General features: G+C 52.7%; 10 protein-coding genes across 10 annotated transcripts; 5 read left to right on the top strand and 5 right to left on the bottom strand.

Moving 5' to 3' along the window:
• Positions 1 to 467: 467 nt before the first annotated feature.
• AYO21_06745 (hypothetical protein) lies at positions 468 to 1,463 on the bottom strand (the record flags this gene model as incomplete). Its single annotated transcript, XM_022656704.1, has 2 exons — positions 468 to 1,326; positions 1,420 to 1,463. 2 exons carry the CDS (start codon positions 1,461 to 1,463, stop codon positions 468 to 470), a joined length of 903 nt encoding a protein of 300 aa, XP_022510977.1.
• A 1,202-nt stretch (positions 1,464 to 2,665) lies between these two features.
• On the bottom strand, positions 2,666 to 5,404 carry AYO21_06744 (hypothetical protein; the record flags this gene model as incomplete). The annotated part of the gene is made up of 1 exon (XM_022656703.1): positions 2,666 to 5,404. The coding sequence occupies one exon, from the start codon at positions 5,402 to 5,404 to the stop codon at positions 2,666 to 2,668; it is 2,739 nt and encodes a 912-aa protein (XP_022510976.1).
• An 853-nt stretch (positions 5,405 to 6,257) lies between these two features.
• AYO21_06743 (hypothetical protein) lies at positions 6,258 to 6,632 on the top strand (the record flags this gene model as incomplete). The annotated part of the gene is made up of 1 exon (XM_022656702.1): positions 6,258 to 6,632. One exon carries the CDS (start codon positions 6,258 to 6,260, stop codon positions 6,630 to 6,632), a length of 375 nt encoding a protein of 124 aa, XP_022510975.1.
• Positions 6,633 to 6,830: 198 nt separating this feature from the next.
• AYO21_06742 (hypothetical protein) lies at positions 6,831 to 7,439 on the top strand (the record flags this gene model as incomplete). The annotated part of the gene is made up of 1 exon (XM_022656701.1): positions 6,831 to 7,439. The coding sequence occupies one exon, from the start codon at positions 6,831 to 6,833 to the stop codon at positions 7,437 to 7,439; it is 609 nt and encodes a 202-aa protein (XP_022510974.1).
• A 630-nt stretch (positions 7,440 to 8,069) lies between these two features.
• Positions 8,070 to 9,308, top strand: AYO21_06741 (hypothetical protein; the record flags this gene model as incomplete). Its single annotated transcript, XM_022656700.1, has 1 exon — positions 8,070 to 9,308. One exon carries the CDS (start codon positions 8,070 to 8,072, stop codon positions 9,306 to 9,308), a length of 1,239 nt encoding a protein of 412 aa, XP_022510973.1.
• Positions 9,309 to 10,029: 721 nt separating this feature from the next.
• AYO21_06740 (ribulose-phosphate 3-epimerase) lies at positions 10,030 to 11,439 on the bottom strand (the record flags this gene model as incomplete). The annotated part of the gene is made up of 4 exons (XM_022656699.1): positions 10,030 to 10,305; positions 10,424 to 10,675; positions 11,000 to 11,128; positions 11,317 to 11,439. 4 exons carry the CDS (start codon positions 11,437 to 11,439, stop codon positions 10,030 to 10,032), a joined length of 780 nt encoding a protein of 259 aa, XP_022510972.1.
• A 574-nt stretch (positions 11,440 to 12,013) lies between these two features.
• Positions 12,014 to 12,748, bottom strand: AYO21_06739 (hypothetical protein; the record flags this gene model as incomplete). The annotated part of the gene is made up of 1 exon (XM_022656698.1): positions 12,014 to 12,748. The coding sequence occupies one exon, from the start codon at positions 12,746 to 12,748 to the stop codon at positions 12,014 to 12,016; it is 735 nt and encodes a 244-aa protein (XP_022510971.1).
• Positions 12,749 to 13,450: 702 nt separating this feature from the next.
• On the bottom strand, positions 13,451 to 14,725 carry AYO21_06738 (hypothetical protein; the record flags this gene model as incomplete). Its single annotated transcript, XM_022656697.1, has 1 exon — positions 13,451 to 14,725. The coding sequence occupies one exon, from the start codon at positions 14,723 to 14,725 to the stop codon at positions 13,451 to 13,453; it is 1,275 nt and encodes a 424-aa protein (XP_022510970.1).
• A 1,047-nt stretch (positions 14,726 to 15,772) lies between these two features.
• On the top strand, positions 15,773 to 16,576 carry AYO21_06737 (hypothetical protein; the record flags this gene model as incomplete). The annotated part of the gene is made up of 1 exon (XM_022656696.1): positions 15,773 to 16,576. The coding sequence occupies one exon, from the start codon at positions 15,773 to 15,775 to the stop codon at positions 16,574 to 16,576; it is 804 nt and encodes a 267-aa protein (XP_022510969.1).
• A 1,108-nt stretch (positions 16,577 to 17,684) lies between these two features.
• AYO21_06736 (hypothetical protein) lies at positions 17,685 to 18,403 on the top strand (the record flags this gene model as incomplete). The annotated part of the gene is made up of 2 exons (XM_022656695.1): positions 17,685 to 18,056; positions 18,104 to 18,403. The coding sequence occupies 2 exons, from the start codon at positions 17,685 to 17,687 to the stop codon at positions 18,401 to 18,403; spliced, it is 672 nt and encodes a 223-aa protein (XP_022510968.1).
• Between the last annotated feature and the right edge of the window lie 47 nt (positions 18,404 to 18,450).

The raw sequence follows: 18,450 nt of genomic DNA, 5'->3' as shown, positions 1-18,450 counted from the left end.
TCTGTCGCGTGGAGACTCGTCCATTATCCACAGCTGTAAACAAAGTGCCGTTCGTGTCTACGAGTACGAATACCTGGCAGTTCATCTCCCTGCGAGAACGAGTTACGCACATGCACCAGGCGACTTCAGCAGATGACGATGCTGTAGCCCGTGGACCTGTCATTGGTGAGAGACTGGATGGGATCTCGCCCGCCCTATGAGTACCTACCTACATACGACAGCTGTTCGACCGCCTTCACACTGCACGCCGCTTCCTCCTTCCGAGCTCCCCAGCACCATCCCCCAATTTTTCCTGCTCCCACACGAATCTCTGACGGCACGGTCTCTTCGTCCTCCGACTGTTCTTCTTCCCCCGACCACGTATAAGTAAGAGGTGGAGAATCATAGGACGAGGATCAGTGATGTCTAAATACTGTTCCGCTAGGTGGAAAATATTGGTGGACGAGGTTCAGACCGACGTCTTTGATCTATTCTCTCGATCCACAGAACTGCTCTCTGGTGACGCCGATGGAAGCAAGGTCCAGCTTTGCATAAGCAGGGGTTTTCTTGGTTGCCTTCCTCACCACCTCCATCTTCAAGACAACCGTCTTACCCTCGCCGCCATTTTCTGCATGTCCCTGCGGTCTCTGCGCTCGAACTTTCCTCGCACCGTCTTTCTTCGTCGTGTCCTTTACCCCTTGCACATCGGATCTCCCACGTCTATCCCCACGAGGATCGCCAGCAGAGTCCTTCTTCAGCTGAGCCAGGAAAGTGTCGATTCTTTCGTTCAGATCTGGGAATTCCTCTCGGAGAGTCCAGTATGCGCTTTTCGCCTTGAGTCGTTTCTCCCACAATCGAACGGCAATGTGCTCAACAAGAAATGCCCTTGTCTCTTCATTTGGAGGATTGACGAGCCACAGGGCACGAACATCCTCTGAATGCACCTGCTCCGCACAGATGCGCTCCATCCGCTTGCTCGCTCGTTCCTGGAGAGTGTCACAGCCGATCGATACCGCACATTCGCGGACAAAGAATTGGAATGAATACGGCTTGAATCTCTGACTTGGAGTTTGAGCGAAGCCAAACCCCTGGCAACTCCCAAGCATCCAGTTGAGGATGTCGCGCCATATGCCATAGCTCCCACCCGTGACAACGATCGAATCGACAATGACACTGTGACTCTCGCCAACGTTTGTCTTATTACTGGGAATGAGCTCGGCTTTCCACTTCGTTGAGAAGGCTGTTGCTATACTCTTGGGAAACTTATCTCCCACTATTCGCAGGTTGTCGCCGTCGGTGGCGTCCTTTTCCTTGTAGAGGACCGTGATGGTCTCTGCTCGTGGGAGGCTATATTCAATCTCATTGTCAACCTGCTGTTATGGGTCTAGACATCGAAAGCTTGGCTCTTGGTGAGCAGACGGGGCTTGGACGAGAACTCACTTTTTGAGCTGCGCGGCAGTCAAAGAAGCTGCTTGTGAAGCCATTGTTGTCACAGATCTGGTAGAAATATGTCCCCAAAGCTCTCTGTGGCGTCGACCTGGAGCTTTAGACGTGCCACAAGTCAATCTCAGCCCTGTTGCGATCGTGTTGACGAGGTAAGTCTGCTGTCCACAGAATCCAAAATACTGATATCGTTGAACGACTTTTGGAAGACCATCAAAATACAAAGTAGGGGAGACGTCAAATGAGCAAAGCTTGGACCAGAGAAATATAAGAGATCAATTTTAACAGTAGGATTTCCGGTCTGTGAGGATCCAGGAGTCGGACGATATTGACGGACAAGTGACGAATTGTGCCCATTCACTACTGCCGCCGCAGTCACGTCAACGCGCTTTGTTTTTCTTGTGGCTGACAAGGCTGTTTGACGCACGTGCCCTCGGACCGTCCCAGCGTTGTGTAACAACCTTCAATCCGGAAGCTGCAGCGAGAGGAGGAGAATTGCTGAGAATGAACAAAGAACGTGGAAGAGAGACAGAGAGATGGAGCTCTTGACACTCGGAAGGAACACGACTTTGTCTATCTCGCCGGGCACGGACAAACAGAGGTGCTGAAAAATGAGGGTGTATATATTTCGTATATACAGGTAAGTCTCAGACGTGGGCATAGGGGAATGGGGGCAACGCGAGTGTTTAAAAAGGCCTTACTGCCCGTGTCACCTGGGACTAACCGATATCCGACCGACCTCCATGGCATGCATGCATGCATACAGGTATATATGGCAATGGTGATGGTGATGGTGATATCTGTGAACGCATTGTGAAACATCCCAATGGGTATCATACCTACCTACTTTACCTAACTTGGGTACTGTGTTGTTCAATCATAAAATCATGCATGCTATGGGGTACATGTAACGTATCACGACATGAACCAGGCACGCCACGCCACAGCACAGCATGATATGGTGCAGTGTGGCGTGGGATGGCGCAAAGGGACAGGGTATGCAACCGCAGCAAGCAGCAAACGCATGCATACATACGTAGGTAGCTTGATAGCCTGGCTACCTCGATAGATTTAAACATGGAAGCTGACACCTGGAAGTAAATCCAGTGAGTGACATTTTTGACTTCCAAGATGATGACTCGCTGTCCTATTTCCCCCCCCCCCCCTTTCGGTCACTGCAGACTCTGCGATACCATATCATCACATCCTTTTGCCTTTCACATAGTCCCATGTCGCGCCATTCCTAGGTTTTGGACAGCTTCGGTGGCACAGTACCGTTGTTATTCTTTGTCGTGCTCTTCGTGCCTACCGCTGCCCGGTTACTCGCGGTATTGGTCTTTGGGGTTGGCTTTGGCCTCGCAGCCGCATTTACAGGTGTAGATGCTTTCACACCCGTCGTCCCCGTAGATTTCTTTGTCACTGGTGAAGTCTTAGAGGGAGTTCCGGCTGCTGAATTCGGCGCAGCTGTGGGCTTTTTTGGAGTCGGCGCAGTCGTACCGACTTTGTTGGCGTTCGTGCTCGTGTTTGGTTTGGGCTTGGAAGGCCCGGGATTGGTGTTGGCAGTGGCATTGGTGTTGACCTTGGACTTCTGCGTAGACGGCGGCTTGGCCGTTGACGGAGCAGCCCCGGCGGGCTTTCTGGGAGTTCCGGTGGGGACAGAGGAAGGCGTTTGCTTGAGAGGTGTCGTTTTCGCAGGGGTGTTTATGACCGAGTTCTTCTTCGGGGCTACGGGCGTGGGGTTCGAAGGTGTTGAGGACGCTGGCTTTTTGGTCGCGCTTGTCGTCGAGGTAGCCGTTCCTAGTTTCTTCGTCGCCGCCACAGGGGTTGATACACCGGTGCTCTCTTTCTTGGTAGGGAGGGTGGTCGAGATTGTCTTCTGCCCATTCGTCGCCTTTGGTACACTTTGTATGGGAGGCTGTTTCTTTGGAGCACTCGGGTCGAGTTTCGCTGGGGCTTTGGTCAACCCAGACTTAGAACGGGGGTCGAGCACTGTCTTTCCTCCCGCAGAGCTTGTGGATGCAACAGCCGTGGACGCATTACTCGACAAGGTCATCACAGTCCCATACCGGCTGTTCTCCTCGGCCTTCACAGCATCCCAGAAATTTCCTTTGGGGAGAGCAAGATTTCCAGATCCACTCTTCGCGAGAGGTGGCTTCGTTGCCGACGAGTTTGCCTTCTTTTCCTCTGCGGCCTTGAGGTCCTGCCAGAATGTACCTTTTGATTGTTTAGAGCTCGTCGATGTCGGGGCGGATATGACGGAGCCTCGCCTGCTCTGTTCTTCGGCCTCCAGGGCATTCCAAAAGGAGCCCTTTTTCGGAACATTTGAGACGACGGAGCCGTGCCTGCTATTTTCTTCTGCCTCGACCTGTTTCCAAAAATCTCCTTTGGCCGCGGTGTTGGTAGCAGGTTTCAGGGCAGTCGTACGAGAAGTGGAGGGTATTCTCCCTTGCTGTCTTTTGGCTTCTTCTTGGGCAAGTTGTTGCATGAAATTCTGTTGTCTGTCCGTAATGCTGTCCTGCACCAGCTTTTGGGGGTCTGATAAGAACGCCTGGATAAAGTCGGCTCGGTTAAGAAGCGTTTGCGCTTGGGGTGAGGTGAGGAGCTTTTGTACAGCCACTGCACCAGCTGCGAACGTCTCCTCCTGTTTCCCTGGCTCGAAAAAGGAGTCCAAAGTTAACCCGCTCAAGGCGGACGAAGTAGATTGCACTCCTTTGCCGGCTTGTATACCAGCCTTCTTGATATCTTCAGTGCCTGCTTGAAGGGCTTCCTTGTTGATGCTCTTCCAGAACCGCTTCGGCAGGTCGCCATAGAAGATATACAGGATCATCGCCAGGATCCCCATCGGTGCAAAGATCTGGAGAAACTCGTACCAATGACTTGCACGGATTGGGACGTCCATATGTCCGCATCCCCGAAGAATCTTTCCAGATTTATATTTCGTTGCGCCATAGTCAGCCGGGAGCTTGCCAGTCTGGTAGTATTCTTCAATCATGACATCTTTTTCCCGCCAGCGGGCTCTGAGCCATAGTTCAAATGCTCTGTCATTGTGGAGTGGAATCTCCTTGACCGCAAATCGGCGCCAGTGCATGCTGACGGATTTTGGAGGCCGACCTTCCAAATAACCCGCTTTCAGGGTGAAGATATCTTGTGCGTACTGCCCACGGGGTACACCTTCATAGACTATAGTGCAGTCATAGAGGTAATCCACAGTATCTTTCAGCTCCTCTAGACAAAACTGTAGACCAGTGCTTCGAGGTAGCAGGACGTGCCTTGTGTCCGGAATATTGTTCTTCTTGGCCCATTCGGCGCTTCGCTTGCGAGTACTTGGAGCAAGATTAGTTCCCTCTGGAAAAAGAAGCAGCCACATTGGATCTGTGGGCTTATTCAGTCGTTGCAGTGCACTGGCCATGTTGGGCTTGTCCTGTTCCCAATTGCGCTTCAAGAAGATGAACTGATACAATTGCATCCCCCATCCTATTACAGGAATCTTGCGCAGCGATTCCTTGAGGATGATGTAGAGGCGACCATGCATCCCATTGCAATACGCTATCCACCACAGGTAAAGCCAATCGGTGTAGATCTGATGGTTCGCGATGAGTACAAGCCGTTCAGGAAAATCCAAAATCAGGTCTCCCTCGGTCGACTTCAAAAGTTGCCCTCGCACCGACTTGTCTCCGGAGACGATGACCTTTGTCGGCGCGAATGTCTGGGTGAGGGTCATTGTGAGCAGCCCGAAGGACTGCTTTGTAAACGCGATCCATGCATTATACCAATCCTCGTTGATCGCTCGCAAGGGAGCTCCCAGAAATTGAGAGATGTTGATAGCCAAAGCTCCAGACAAGAAATAGGTTGATAGGGCCAGAGCCCTGGACGCGACAGAGAATTCGCCCTTTGAAAGGGGGACTCGATCAGGCCGCTCCGGTCTCGAGTCCAGCGAAAAGCCGGCAGCAGGCTCTAGAGCAGGTGCTCTGGATGGAGCCATTGTTATTGACTACCCGTAGTTATGGCAAGCTTTCTTGTTTGTCCCTTCTCTTCCTCCTCCCGCCCATTATTGTTGATATGTGAACAGCCACAGCTGCGGACTGCCATGTGTGATGCATGCAGAATAATATTCGAAAAGGCTGGGATCGCTCTACCAACGCCACACTGACGTACAAAGGGTCCATGTTTCTTTTCAGCCCCGAGAGGATCACCGTCTGGGAGCTGTCACCCAGCCCGTGTTGACCAAGCGCCGTTGGCCAATTCTGCTTGTGAATGTGGCGCTCTCCAGCACCCCCCTGCCTTCTCGATCCCTATACGGCTGCATTTGAAGGGAGACGAACGACTGGTCCGAAGATACGAACAAATGACAGAACTGCCCGCTCCCGTAGTCTTCTGGGCTCATCGCACTTTTGGGGCTGCATCAACGATCGAAGAGGGCTTTCTGAGAGAGCACCCTGGTCGGGGCGGTCCAGATTCGTATCTTTCGACAAGGATTGAGTGCTGCCAGTGGAGAGAAGGAGGTGTCGAAAGCAAGGAAAAGCAGGAAAAGGACCCTTGTGGCACCAGTGGCGGTGCTGCGACTCTCCAATCAAGCTGGTTGTGTGCAGCCTAAGATGACGTTTGTGTGGGAGGCACCAGAAGAGTCAATTGGGTGGACTTGTCCATATCATACCTCGCATGTCCCTGTTGCCGATCAAAAGGAGGAAGCTTTGAGAGAGAAAGACATCCAAGGGATAAAATCTAACCCTTTTCTCTTGACATCACGACTCGTTCGCCCTCACGTTCAGAAATTCATGCTATTTGGTCTTGTCTGTACCCTTGACTGAGGTGCAGACGCAAGTTTACAGGTTCCAATGCCTAACGTATCATTTGATATCTTCTTTGACAAGGACTTTATCAACATCACAGCCACTCGAGGACAGACTGCTCCAAAGGCTAAACCCGAGTGGAAGGTCCGCACCGCACCCAAACTACCACCGAAGCCAGTGGTCGAAGATCCTGCTGGAACTCCCAGGCCACCACCGAGACAGAAGTTGACCACCCTTCGTCAGCCAACGCACCACCAGAAGCCACGAGAAGCACTTCCCAGCACCGACAAGCCCGAGCCCGCTGAAAGTGTCAACGGTGCCACATCTGCTGGCGAAGAGAAGCCCAAACGAAAGCCTCCGAAGCTTGGTCCCAGAAAGTCGGCCACTCCCGCTACTCCTTCTGCCACCCCAGCTGCATAAAGAATGGCAACTCAATGGGTTCTGGGGAAGGTCAGTGAGGCACTAGCGCCCACTGTCTCGAGCACAGTGGCAAGTGCTGGTGCATTTGCTGGTGGAGCAGTCAATGCTGTAGGCAACAGTATCAATGGGGTTGGGGAGTCAATCAATTCCACAATTCGAAGATATGGAGATGGGGTTAAGGATTATGGCAATGGCATCATGGATTGGACGCGGGCAGGAGGAGTCCGGGCAGCAACGGCAAGCAATCCTCTGGGTTTGAGTGCAGGGAAGACGGGAGGGAGGTTACAGGTTACCAGTCCTCAGATTTACCGGCCGCCTGCGTCGACACCTAAAACATCCCCATCGAAGAGGTTGATGACCACGAGCAAGACGGCAGCACCTCAAAAACAGATCGAGGGAGGCACTGCAAAGAAGGCATTGCCAGCTCCAGGTCCGAAATCGACAGGGGCATCCCACAAAACCACTCCTGCTAAGAAGGTTGGTACCGCTCCCCTCAAGCCTGTACAGTCGGCGGCGAAGACAAGCACCCACCCCAATCCTGGAGCCATGAGGCAGCAAAAACAAGGCAATGGTGCGAACAAAGCTGGGGGTGCAAACAAATTTCCTACCACACCAAACCCAGGCGCGATGCGGCGCAAGCCAGCAGACGACGGTGACACGAAGCAGACCGCTGCGGGTAAGAAGGCTTCGAATAAGCCCAACACGGCTTCAGCTTCGAAGCCGCTGACGACATCAACAACATCAAATCGACCAAAGGTGCAAGGCAATCCCACGGCTGCCGCCAATCCCCTCGGCCTCACCTTTTGATACGCTTTTCAATTGCTGGTCGTTTGTTGATTCAGAGGGTGGGCATGACCTTTTCTGCATGGTTTGATCTTGACCTGGTTCGGTAAGACGGTATTGGGCATCATCCAGGTAGTTCCCTTTTGTACTCGAACAAAAATCATAGCTCGGATTCCGCCGACCACAGTTCCGGGTCCTTGTTTAGCAATGGAATTTGATTGATTGCAGCGTACTCGGTACTCGATATACGGCGGGTCGAATAGCCTGGGCCTAAGACTTTTCGGTTCCGTAGTCATTCCTGCGGGGTCGTCTCAAATTCCCTCGGGGCCTTGGTGCTCTACCCGTTGACGCCTTAGACTGGCTTCCATCCAACCGATTCTTACTGCCGGGCGCTGTTGTCATTCACGCCTTTGCCTTGCGCCTTTCATGTCTATCGATACTTCAGTTACTTCCCGCCTAGGCAAATGATGGCGGTATTAGCCCTGCAGACAGCAGGTAGGTGGAAAAGCCAATAACTGGGAGCTGACAAAACAGACCTCACTTCAATCTTTTTATATAGTCATGCAATTGACCCAAGGTACCTCTTCCGACAAAGCTGCGCAACACGTCCACTAGATACCACGCGTGTGTTCCTCTTACAGCACCCTCACCATAATGGCAGACATTGAACTATTCACCATCAGCGTCGCCGATACCGCCCTTTCGGACCTCAAGACTCGCCTTTCGCTCGCTCGCTTCCCCGACGAGCTCGAGGATGCGGCCTGGGACTATGGCACGCCGCTGGCAGACGTCCAGCGACTGACAAGATATTGGAAGGACACATACAACTGGCGGGAGGCGGAGAAGAAGCTGAACGAGCTGCCAAACTATCGCACGACGATCCAGGTGGAGGGCGGCTTCGAGCCGTTGAAAGTGCACTTCCTCCACCAGAAATCGAGCGTGGAAAATGCCATCCCGCTGCTCTTCGTGCACGGCTGGCCCGGCAGCTTTCTCGAGGCGGTCAAGATCTGGGACAAATTGCCTTCGCCGGACCCGGGGTCGGACGATCCGGCTTTCCACTTCGTGGCCATCAGCCTGCCAAACTATGGCTTCTCCGAGGCGCCCAAGAAGAAAGGCTTCGCCCTCGCGCAGTACGCCGAGACGTGCAACAAGCTGATGTTGAAGCTCGGGTACAACGAGTACGTGACCCAAGGTGGCGACTGGGGATACTACATCACACGGGCCATGTCGCTGCGGTACCCTCAGCACTGCAAAGCGACACATGTCAACTTCGATCAGGGCGATGCCCCGTCGTTCCTGACCCACCCCACTCTGGCCCTCCAGCACGCGGTCACGCCGTACACGGCGGCGGAAAAGGAAGGACTGAAGCGCACCGACTGGTTCTTCAAGGAGTCGTCGGGCTACCGCGCGCAGCAGGCCACGAGGCCGCAGACGCTGGGGTACGCGCTGGCAGACTCCCCCGTGGCGCTGCTGGCGTGGATCTACGAGAAGCTGCGCGACTGGACCGACTCGTACCCTTGGACGGACGACGAGATCTGCACCTGGATGAGCATCTACTGGTTCTCGACCGCGGGCCCCGCCGCCACCCTTCGCATCTACTACGAGTCGACGCACGAGTGGGACAACCCGGCCACGCGGGTCACCCGCGACCGCACCCGCGAGTACATCGGCGGCGGGGTGAAGCTGGGGCTGAGCCACCAACCCAAGGAGCTGAGGGTGTTGCCGAGCACCTGGACGCGGACGCAGGGCGACGTCGTCTTCGAGCGCACCAACCCGAGCGGCGGACACTTTTACGCCTACGAGCGACCAGAGCACCTGTTGCGGGACGTCAGGGACATGTTTGGCAAGAAAGGCGGCGCGAGGGATGTGGTCAAGGGGAAGAGCGGTTATTGACGAGCTTTCTTTACTGGAGATATCACTAAAAGGGAGGTTGGAGGGATATCTACTGCATTCCCTTTGTTCTTTTTTTGGAACAGGATCTACTGCTGTCTTGAACAATGACAGACAGGTTCCTCATATGACCTGAATACTGGTTAAAGGGTTGAATGAGCTTGATATCCATATTGACGGGGCATCCTAAATCGACTTCAAGCCTGTTTCGCGACCGCTCCAGCGTTCTAGGGCCGCGTAAGTTCCGTTCGTCTACACATCCCATACCAACGAACAATGGAGAGTTCTATATATCCGCGGCCGCCTTGTCAGGATGTATGTGCTTAAAATCGCTCTTGAATAAATACCGCCACATTCCAACATTCCTAGGAAATCCACGTCGTCTTCTTTCTTCTTCCTCTTCTTGGTACCAAGTACAAAGTACAGGCACATGTACAAGGTATTTACCCCAAACGGTGAGTTTCTCAAAGGTCACTGACCTACATAAATTCATCGTGTGCGATAACGACAACTCGACGGCGTCATATCACGTGATCACCATAACGGCATGCGGAAGAACTCGAACATTTTGCGTACTGTAGTTACTGTACAATACCTACCTCCCTCTACCAGTATCTACCGACTTTTGTTGAGCATTATCTCCATAATCCTCAGTATCTACCAGCTTTTTGGATCATCATCATTCTTCATAATTCTATGATGGGGTAAAAACGAACTCTATAATCTATAATCTGCCGGCCCCTCCCCTCCGCTTCTCCACGGCCTCCCTCAACACGCGAATAACGTGGCCGGGGTCTTTGGCTCCGAACACGGCCGAGCCAGCCACGATGACGTTGGCGCCGGCGTCGGCGGCCTGGTCGATCGTCGACTCGGAGAGGCCGCCGTCCACTTCGACGTTGAGGTCCGGGTATCGTTGCCGCACGGCCGTCACCTTGGGGAGTTCCGAGGCCATGAACTTTTGGCCGCCGAAGCCGGGGTGCACGGTCATGATGAGGACCATCTGTTAAGAGACACGAGATGGCAGTAATGCGTTAGTCCAAAGTCAGTTTCTTTTTGGGTGTGATGAGGGGGAAAGAAAGGGCTTCAACGGGGCTGGGGGAATTAGTAAAGTTCCCTACATCTGGTCTGTCCTGCTTGTCCTCGGCTTCCAATATGTCCCAGAGCACGTCGACACTGGTTTCCGGTTTGATCGCGATGCCCGCCTGCATGCCGAGCTCGTGGATGTAGCGTATCAGTTCCTTGGGCGACGTGGGTCGCGTCGTGGTCTTGTCTTCGGGTGTCGTGGCTGCGACCGAGCTGACGGCCGCTTCGTAGTGGAAGCAGTAGAGGTCGCAGCCTGCATCGCGAAATGTGGAGACCCAGCGGTGAGGCTTGTTGCGTGTTCTCTCGTCAGTTCTCATTAGATTCGAGCAGGAAGAGAACGCAAGGGGAGAATTTTGAAGCCAGAGAGTGCGTGTCTGTGTCTGTGTCTGCGTCTGCCCTGCGTTTCGGGAGAAGAAGACATGGACCAGCCCTTCACATCGCTCCATATTTTCGTCACCTTCTCTTCATTGTCGCCTGTCCAGTCACATCCTCGGCAGACCTAAGCTTCCGATGTTGTGCAGTCCTTCTCTTTTCACCCCCCCGCCCACCCACCCACCGCTCGGCTCTCTCTTTTTCGCAACTGCAGACAACTCGAACTTGGTTTGACTCACCTCTGCAATCATCATGTGGCAATCAAATGTGCCTCGACCGCCCGGTTTCTGCGGTCTTTCCACGTGCGGTCGGATCTTGGACACGACCGGCGCGCCGAACGTGATGTTGGGGACAAAGTGGCCGTCCATCTACAAGTTTGCCAGAGAAGAACGTCAGCTTGTATGTCATGCCTCTCAGAAAACAAGAAAGACCACTATGTTTTCCCGCGCTGTGGACCTCCTCTTTCTATTCTTGGAAAGACTCCAACATTTTCCCCTGTCCTTCTAAAAGGGGTGGATGAAGTATTCTTGGGGCTTCGTGCACAGCGCAGACGTACAATGTCGACATGGAGCCAATCACAGCCCTGGTCCATTGTTTTGGCGCACTCGCGACCCAGTTCGGCAAAGTCGGCGCTCAGTATCGACGGCGCTATTATGGCCGGAGGAGTTGTTCCTGACATTTTGGACTATTGGTGGGAAGGTAGTAGGTGAGGGCGAGAAAGAGAAGGTGTCTTGGTCAGAGTCCGAGAGGGGGGGGCGCCGGAGGAAAATCGGTGGGGGAGACGGTCGCGGTAGAAAGCGATGATCCCGTGTAGTCGGTTGGTTGGTTGGTTGGTTGGGTGTATAGAAGAACGAAAAGAGTGTGTTGACGTCTGTACACGGACAAGAGGTAAACTGCGCTCCAATGTTTCGAGCAGTGGATGGGGTTCTTCAATTACGTAGGACTTGTCGGTGCGACCGGGAAATATATGGACCTACCCCTCACTAAGGATCTAGCTTGCTCACTAAGTCGCTAATGACAAAACGTGTTTCCCAATTAAGTTAGACCATTTTCGAGAAGTATATTCCAGGCTGAAATGGTCAGCCCTCGTCGTCAAACCCCAATTCGACCTGACGAGGCGGCTGGCTGGTTGGCTAGCTGGCTGTTCCAAAGGAAAGAAAACAGTCGATACGGAAAAGGACGTTGAAACCCGGAAAATGCGCATGTCCTCGTCCTTGTCCCTGCAAAACCATGACAAAAGGTCACTTGAAACCTCAACAAACCAAAGAGCGGCTCTTGTTGTCCTTGCTCGAACTCACTCCCTTGACCACCGGCTCGAGGCTGTAATCTTGGGCATCCTCCACTTTGCACTTCTCAAAGGCAGAACGGTTCAGGGCCCACACACGCAGCAGCTCCACAAGTTCTTTGCATCCCGGTGGCCGCCGATCCAGATTCGGGGCCGGAGGTCTGCCACAGGGGTTGTAGAGGACGAGGTCCGGCCCGCCGGCGGTTGCCATGACGGCGTCTTTGAGTCGGTCACATCCGTCTCCTGGGCGTGCCAGGTGCCACTGGCAGAGCGCGTGTACTTCGGCACAGTTGGCCTGGAACATGTGCCAGGAGTATTTGCCCGGCTCGACCCCTTCCTCGCTGCTGAGGGACAGGATTTTGTCGATGAAGATCCGCCGCTCGGGAGAGAGCCTGTCTAGGAAGCTTGAGTTTGCGCCCATGCCCTTGACGGACGTGCATATGAATAGGCGGCAGTTGTCTTCGTCAAACAGGGCCGTGACGGCCGTTGGCGGGGTCGCAAATCTTCGATCTTTGTGCGTCTTCGCCCAATCTTTCCAAAGGTCATTTAGTTCTTCCCGGGCTTGAATGGCGACATGCGCAATCAATTTATCGGACCATCTGAGGTTACACAAGGAAACGTCGAGGACAGCTGATGCTGCGAGGATATCCAGGCTCTTGTACGCATCCTCGTCAAATGCCAGACGAAAGCTGTTTCTGGACATGTCGAACAACTAGTGGAAGGGTTTGATCTTGAAAACGTGGACAGGATTCCTCAGGATATGCGGGAAAGAGTTTGAATTAGTAGAATTCATCGGCCAAGGGGTAAAGACGAGTCCAAAACCAAGACGGGAGGTCTTGGGCAGAAGCAGGCGAAGGGGACCAGAGGAAATCCCGAGTTATCTTTCGAGCCGCAGGACCCAGGCCAACACGAATGGTCGTCACAGCGTCTCTGATGCAGAGTCTGCGCCCTGGGCTCCAACGTTGTTGCCATCAACGTTCGTCCCGTCCCCTAAGCAGACAGGTGCATGATTGGGGTCCCTCAGCCTTATCTCGTCCGGCAGCAAGAAAGGTTTGATTCGTCACGGCCTTCCCCTCGGATATGCAACTTCCAACGCTTGAGCTGCAGTCCAGTCTGCATCTGGTAAGTTGTCCTGCGGGCTACAGCTGGAAACCTCCCCTCGTGACGCGCCCTGTAGAGTGTAGCTGGGCGCTACTTCTTGTGAGCGTGTCCTTCGGGCGTGAGTACGAATACGAGAGGTTATGAGTCGGTTGACCTGTTGGATCTCTTCACAACCTCGCAATCTGGAACATCAAACGCCCGGCACCATCAAGAATCATGAGCCAACTGATTTCAAAGGTGATTTGATTGGATGTATTTTCTGAACAGAGCGACTGAGGACATACGCCTTCCATCAGAGTGGATTCTATATCAGCCTTAGCCGAAAACAAATCCCAGCGTGCTCACATTGCGTTCGGAGCGACGACGATAGTGTTGTAATCTCGTCCTCCAGGAAGTCGAAATATTCCACAGTGAGGCTTCGCAACGACGACTGGTGGTCAATGTACGGACGAAGCTTCTCCGACAGTCTCTCAAAATCCCATACCGAATCGTACCAAGCCCCATAGTCATACCTCAGGTAAAGCGACTCCAGGTGACACGGCAAGCATGCAGAAAGCTCGGGTGACGATTCCACCTTCCAACCAAGTAGCAGTTCAGGAGACAATTCCAACTCCGTAAGCATGGAAAAGGCTTTGAGATTGAGTGTAGACAGAAAACCCCACGGTGCATCGTCTCCGCCGCCCTGACAAGGGTCACCGCCTTCGACAGACCTGAAGTCTGCCACGACTCGCAGTCTTCTCAGCGTCAGTGTGAAACCCGATATAGCTGTCTGGAGTTCTCTGCAGTCCACATGGCGCGGTACATGAGAATCGTAAGAATCAATATATCGTACAAATTCAAGATTCAAGTCCGTTATCTGCGGCAGAGCGGCCAGGATTGTCCTAAAGGTTTCCGTACTCACAAACAGGTTGTTCAGACTGAGTGTCGATATGCTACTGTTAGCTGGCAAGGATAATGCTTCTGCCAAGGGGTCTTCCTCTAACGTTGTTGAGAAACTGATGAGTGATGGCAGTGACAGCGCGCGCTTCAGTATCGAAGTGTTGACTGCGTATAGTTTTGGGGCAGGCTGTGGCCACTGCGGTACTCGGAGGTTGCACGTGAAACGTCGCAGTGAAGGTACCCATCGGAGTGATTGATTCAGTCTCTCAGCTCCTTCGTCGGATTGCGGAAAACAATCGACGATTTCGAGATCTTCCAGACGCTCAAGAAGGCTGAGCAGATCTGATAGTATGCCGAGGAGAGATGAATCCTCAAGATCATCCGCGGAAATCCTCCCACGATGCTGTGATAGACAGTGTAAGCGTCGTACGGAGTAAGCAAGCCAAGACTTCGCTGTCAGCGTCCGTTTGAGTGCCAGGATTGATCTAGTGTCGCGGTTTCCTTTTGAGAGTAATGTAACAGACTCATAGAGCATGACGTTTCCCATGCGGTAAAACTGTTGAGAGACAAGGCAGAGATTGGCAAAGTCTGACTGAGAGGCATAGTCGCGTATGGCTTTCACCACCATTGGGAGATCCTCGATGGTGGCAAGAGTTGGAGGCTCAGTTTTAGTGTTGGCCACTGCAGTCTCTCGCTCCATGGGGTCGAATTTGGTATTTGGACATAAGAGTTGGCGATGTTGGCGGTGATGAAAGCAGAAGACAGGCTTAGTTGGAATATTCTAGTCCTAAAATGAACTAGCCAAACTAGACACGCTAGTGACTTCCGCCAAGTGATTGGCTAGACTCAACCTCGAACTGCCTGACAACCAACTCCGTACAAGTACACGCACTGCCAGTTTCCGCCATCACGATTGAACAAAGTCAGCAATAACCCTGAGGTACATGAGGGGGTAATCCTACACGGAAACAAAATGGCGATGGAGAGACATGAATGGCACAAGGCCGCGAGACTGAGCCTTCCTCCCGGGAGTATTTCAATGGCTTTGGTGGTGGTATCTTCACACCTTTTGCCATTCAGACAGTATGCAAACACACAGAACAGGATAATTCATGCAATAGTTGTACCCTCGTTTAGTTCAGACCGTTCTTTTCTTTACCTCGGTCATTATAGCCTATACGGCTATGCATTCGCAACGGCATTCGATCCATCTAACCGCAGACACTGGATAATCTCCTGTTGGAAAGCTTTGGAGGTGACCGAGTCGGTCGTAAGATATGGCGCGCTTTATCCATGACGATCCGGCTTGGACGATCAGACTGGGGCTCGCAAACGAGTTCCGACCTAGCGACTGGGAGGAGGGCAGTTATAGGAATCTTTACAGCAAGAACGCACAATCAGGCTGAAAGGCCCAAGCTTGCAGGGTGTGCGGCCAAGATGGCTGTGTGGCTTCCATCAGCCGCTGCCTCCGCAGCATGTGATAACTGCATAGAGGTCTCGTGACACCTTCACCTGCGCTAAGACCGCAGCTTTATGCATGCTTCATCCCTGCCACGAGACAATGAGTGGTCCCGAAGACCGTAGCCCTTGAGGAACAGCGCTGCTTCGCTGGTCCAACCACCCATACTTGTCACATTTTCGTTCTGCAGGGTCTATGCAATGACTTTGTCATATCACTGCCGCCTGACTCTTCTCTCCCGTCCCTCTTTCACTCCCTTCGCCATCGTCGAGCGCTCCCCCCCAAAAAATGCCGCGAGAGAATCAGGCCCTGATCGACGTCGAGGGAGTTGAATTCGTCTGCATTTCATGTGACGAGCGTGAATTTGACTCCGAACAAGCATTGCTCCAGCACTGTCAAGCCGCGCGTTGTCACCAAGATGAATGGTGTGACAGGTGCCAATGGTTGTTTATCTCTACACAGGCTCACGAACAACATACCCGGGACTCGCAGAACCATTGGGTCTGTTCAAAATGCGGCACCGACGAACCCGAAGAAAGCAGTCTTCGCGCTCACATGGAAACAAAACATTCCTTCTGCTACGACTGTCAAGCAAACTTTGCCGGTGTATCGAAACATCGCGTCCAGTTCCACAATCGATGCTCTATATGTGATGAGGAGTTTGCAAATGAAAACGAAGTTCGTATGGTACGCGGGAACGTGAATATCAAACCCCAGAACATGTTTTTAATTGACGCTCCCCAAAAGCACGCGAAAATCCACACGCCTCGTCAAAACAAGTGCTACGGCTGCGAACGTAAATTCAAAAGCCCCTCTGGTATCCTCATCCATCTCGAGTCGACGACCTGTGATTCCGAGGTTACCCAGGTCGATATCGATAAATGGGCTTTCAGCTGCCACCGGAGCAACCTATACACTAACGGCTGGTACGATGAGTTCAGATACCGGTGTCCGAGCTGTGACGACAGCTTCCCAAAAGTCAGTGGATTGCTTCAGCACGTCGAGACGGCGGCATGCGGTGCAGGTTACAATGGCATTCTGGAGAAATTGACGAGATACATCAAGCGGCAGGTTCAAAATGTGTTGGAATGATGTATGTGAGTCGAGCAACGCGAACTGCTCAGACGACTCCATCGATATAGTATTAGTCAAACACCGCCTATGAGCCCTTCCATCCGAGACTGAATTTGCAGTGAAGCTGGATTTGGGGTGGTAGGCTCACACACGCTCGGTAACAGGATTTCCAGCTTGTGGGCGGACTTCGTGCTTGGTTTCGTGGTCGAAACCTGGCGCAAGAAAAGGAACCCATCGTCTTTAGCTGCCCATGGTTGTCGTTCACCCCAGGAACTGTTCTGGCTTTTAGGTATACCCAGTTGATTCTCAAGCGCTAAAAAAACCGGGCCGTCGCTTTATACTATGGCAGAGATCAGGCGTGTTCCGTCGGAAAGCCGAATTGCGGGAGGAGCCGAAGCCCGTTCCCCAGCAATCGGATCTGGATTTGAGTGTTTTTTTTTTCGGTAGAATTTGATGCTAAAGGGCAGTGACCGGCAGGAAGGCGGAGGTTGATATGTAAATCCAAGAAAACCTCACCGATCAAAACACCTCGTCCGGACATGGCAGTGGGCGTAAAAGAACCAGCCCCCATTTCCGGCTTCAGGGCTTCTTGATCGATACCTCCGAACCATAATCAACCCCCATCGAAGTGGCCTTTTCTGGAGACCCCGCAGATTATTCAGGTTTAGTGTCGGTTAGCTCCATCGCCCTTCCCTCCTTCTCCTTTGGTTCACTCCGTGACCTTCCTGTGATTTTGATCTTTACACATTTGACCGACACGCCGGGCAGAGTCGCCTTTCACAAAGAGAAGGTCATTGATGAGATCACAGTCATCGAGTATGTCGCGAAACACACATCAAATCCTACACCAAGGTTGATCAAAGTCTCCGATTCTTCCTGGGGTCCCTGCATAGTCATGGAGCTTGTTAAAGGGAAGTTGTTATCAGAAGCTCTCAAAGCTCCTACAGAACCAGAAAAAGTCGAGGTACTGGATCCGAACATCAATCCCCAAACATTAACCTAGGCCTATCGGGTCATCTCTAAGATATTGATTGAGCTGTCCAAATGCCAATTCCCTCGCATTGGAGGGGTATCTCGGGATGAATTGGGCCGTTGGTGTGTCGGAAAATGGTCTTTGACGCTGAACATGAACCGGTTGGTTGCTCTGGCCAACTACCCTCCCGTGGACCTACCTACAAACACATTTGCGACGGCCACCGATTATGTTATGGCCTTGGCCAGATCACACATGGCTCACCTTCGAACGCAACACAACGACGCAGTTGAAAATGAGGCAGACTGCCGAAAGAAATACGTCGCGCGCTGCTTATTCCTCAAGATTGCAAAGAGCTTTCCGAATGTTCACGACAGAGGTCCATTCAGATTGATCTGCGATGACCTCCGTCCTTCGAACGTCATCATCGACGAAAAACTGAACCTCCGTTGTGTCATCGACTGGGAATTTACCTATGCTGCTCCTGCCGATTTCACATGCTGTTCGCCATGGTGGCTCCTCTTGGTACATCCAGATGACTGTGGAGCAGTCTTGATGACTTTATGGCTCAGTATCTCCCGCTACACGCGGCCTTTTTGCAGGCCTTGAAAGAGACGGAAGACAAAGAGAGTCGGTGTGGTGCCCTCTCGGAATCTCAGCGTTTGTCGGGAGAAATGGCGCGGTTCCTGCAAAATGGAACGTTTTGGTTCTGTCTAGCAGCCACTTCGAGCTTTGCCTTTGATGACATTTACTGGCGTTTCATCGATTCGGGATTTTATGGGGAATTCACTTGCCTTGAGGAGCGTATCGGGTTATTGACCGCCGAGGAACAGGTGTCTCTGGAGGAATTTGTCCGTCTCAAAGTACAATAGGCACAGGAGAGAAGGTTAGACGAATCCCGTACCTTTGATGAGATCCT

Source organism: Fonsecaea monophora, assembly GCF_001642475.1.
Source record: "Fonsecaea monophora strain CBS 269.37 chromosome Unknown Scaff48, whole genome shotgun sequence".
In the NCBI taxonomy this organism is placed as follows: domain Eukaryota; kingdom Fungi; phylum Ascomycota; class Eurotiomycetes; order Chaetothyriales; family Herpotrichiellaceae; genus Fonsecaea; species Fonsecaea monophora.
This window is presented reverse-complemented; position numbering and strand designations above follow the sequence as displayed.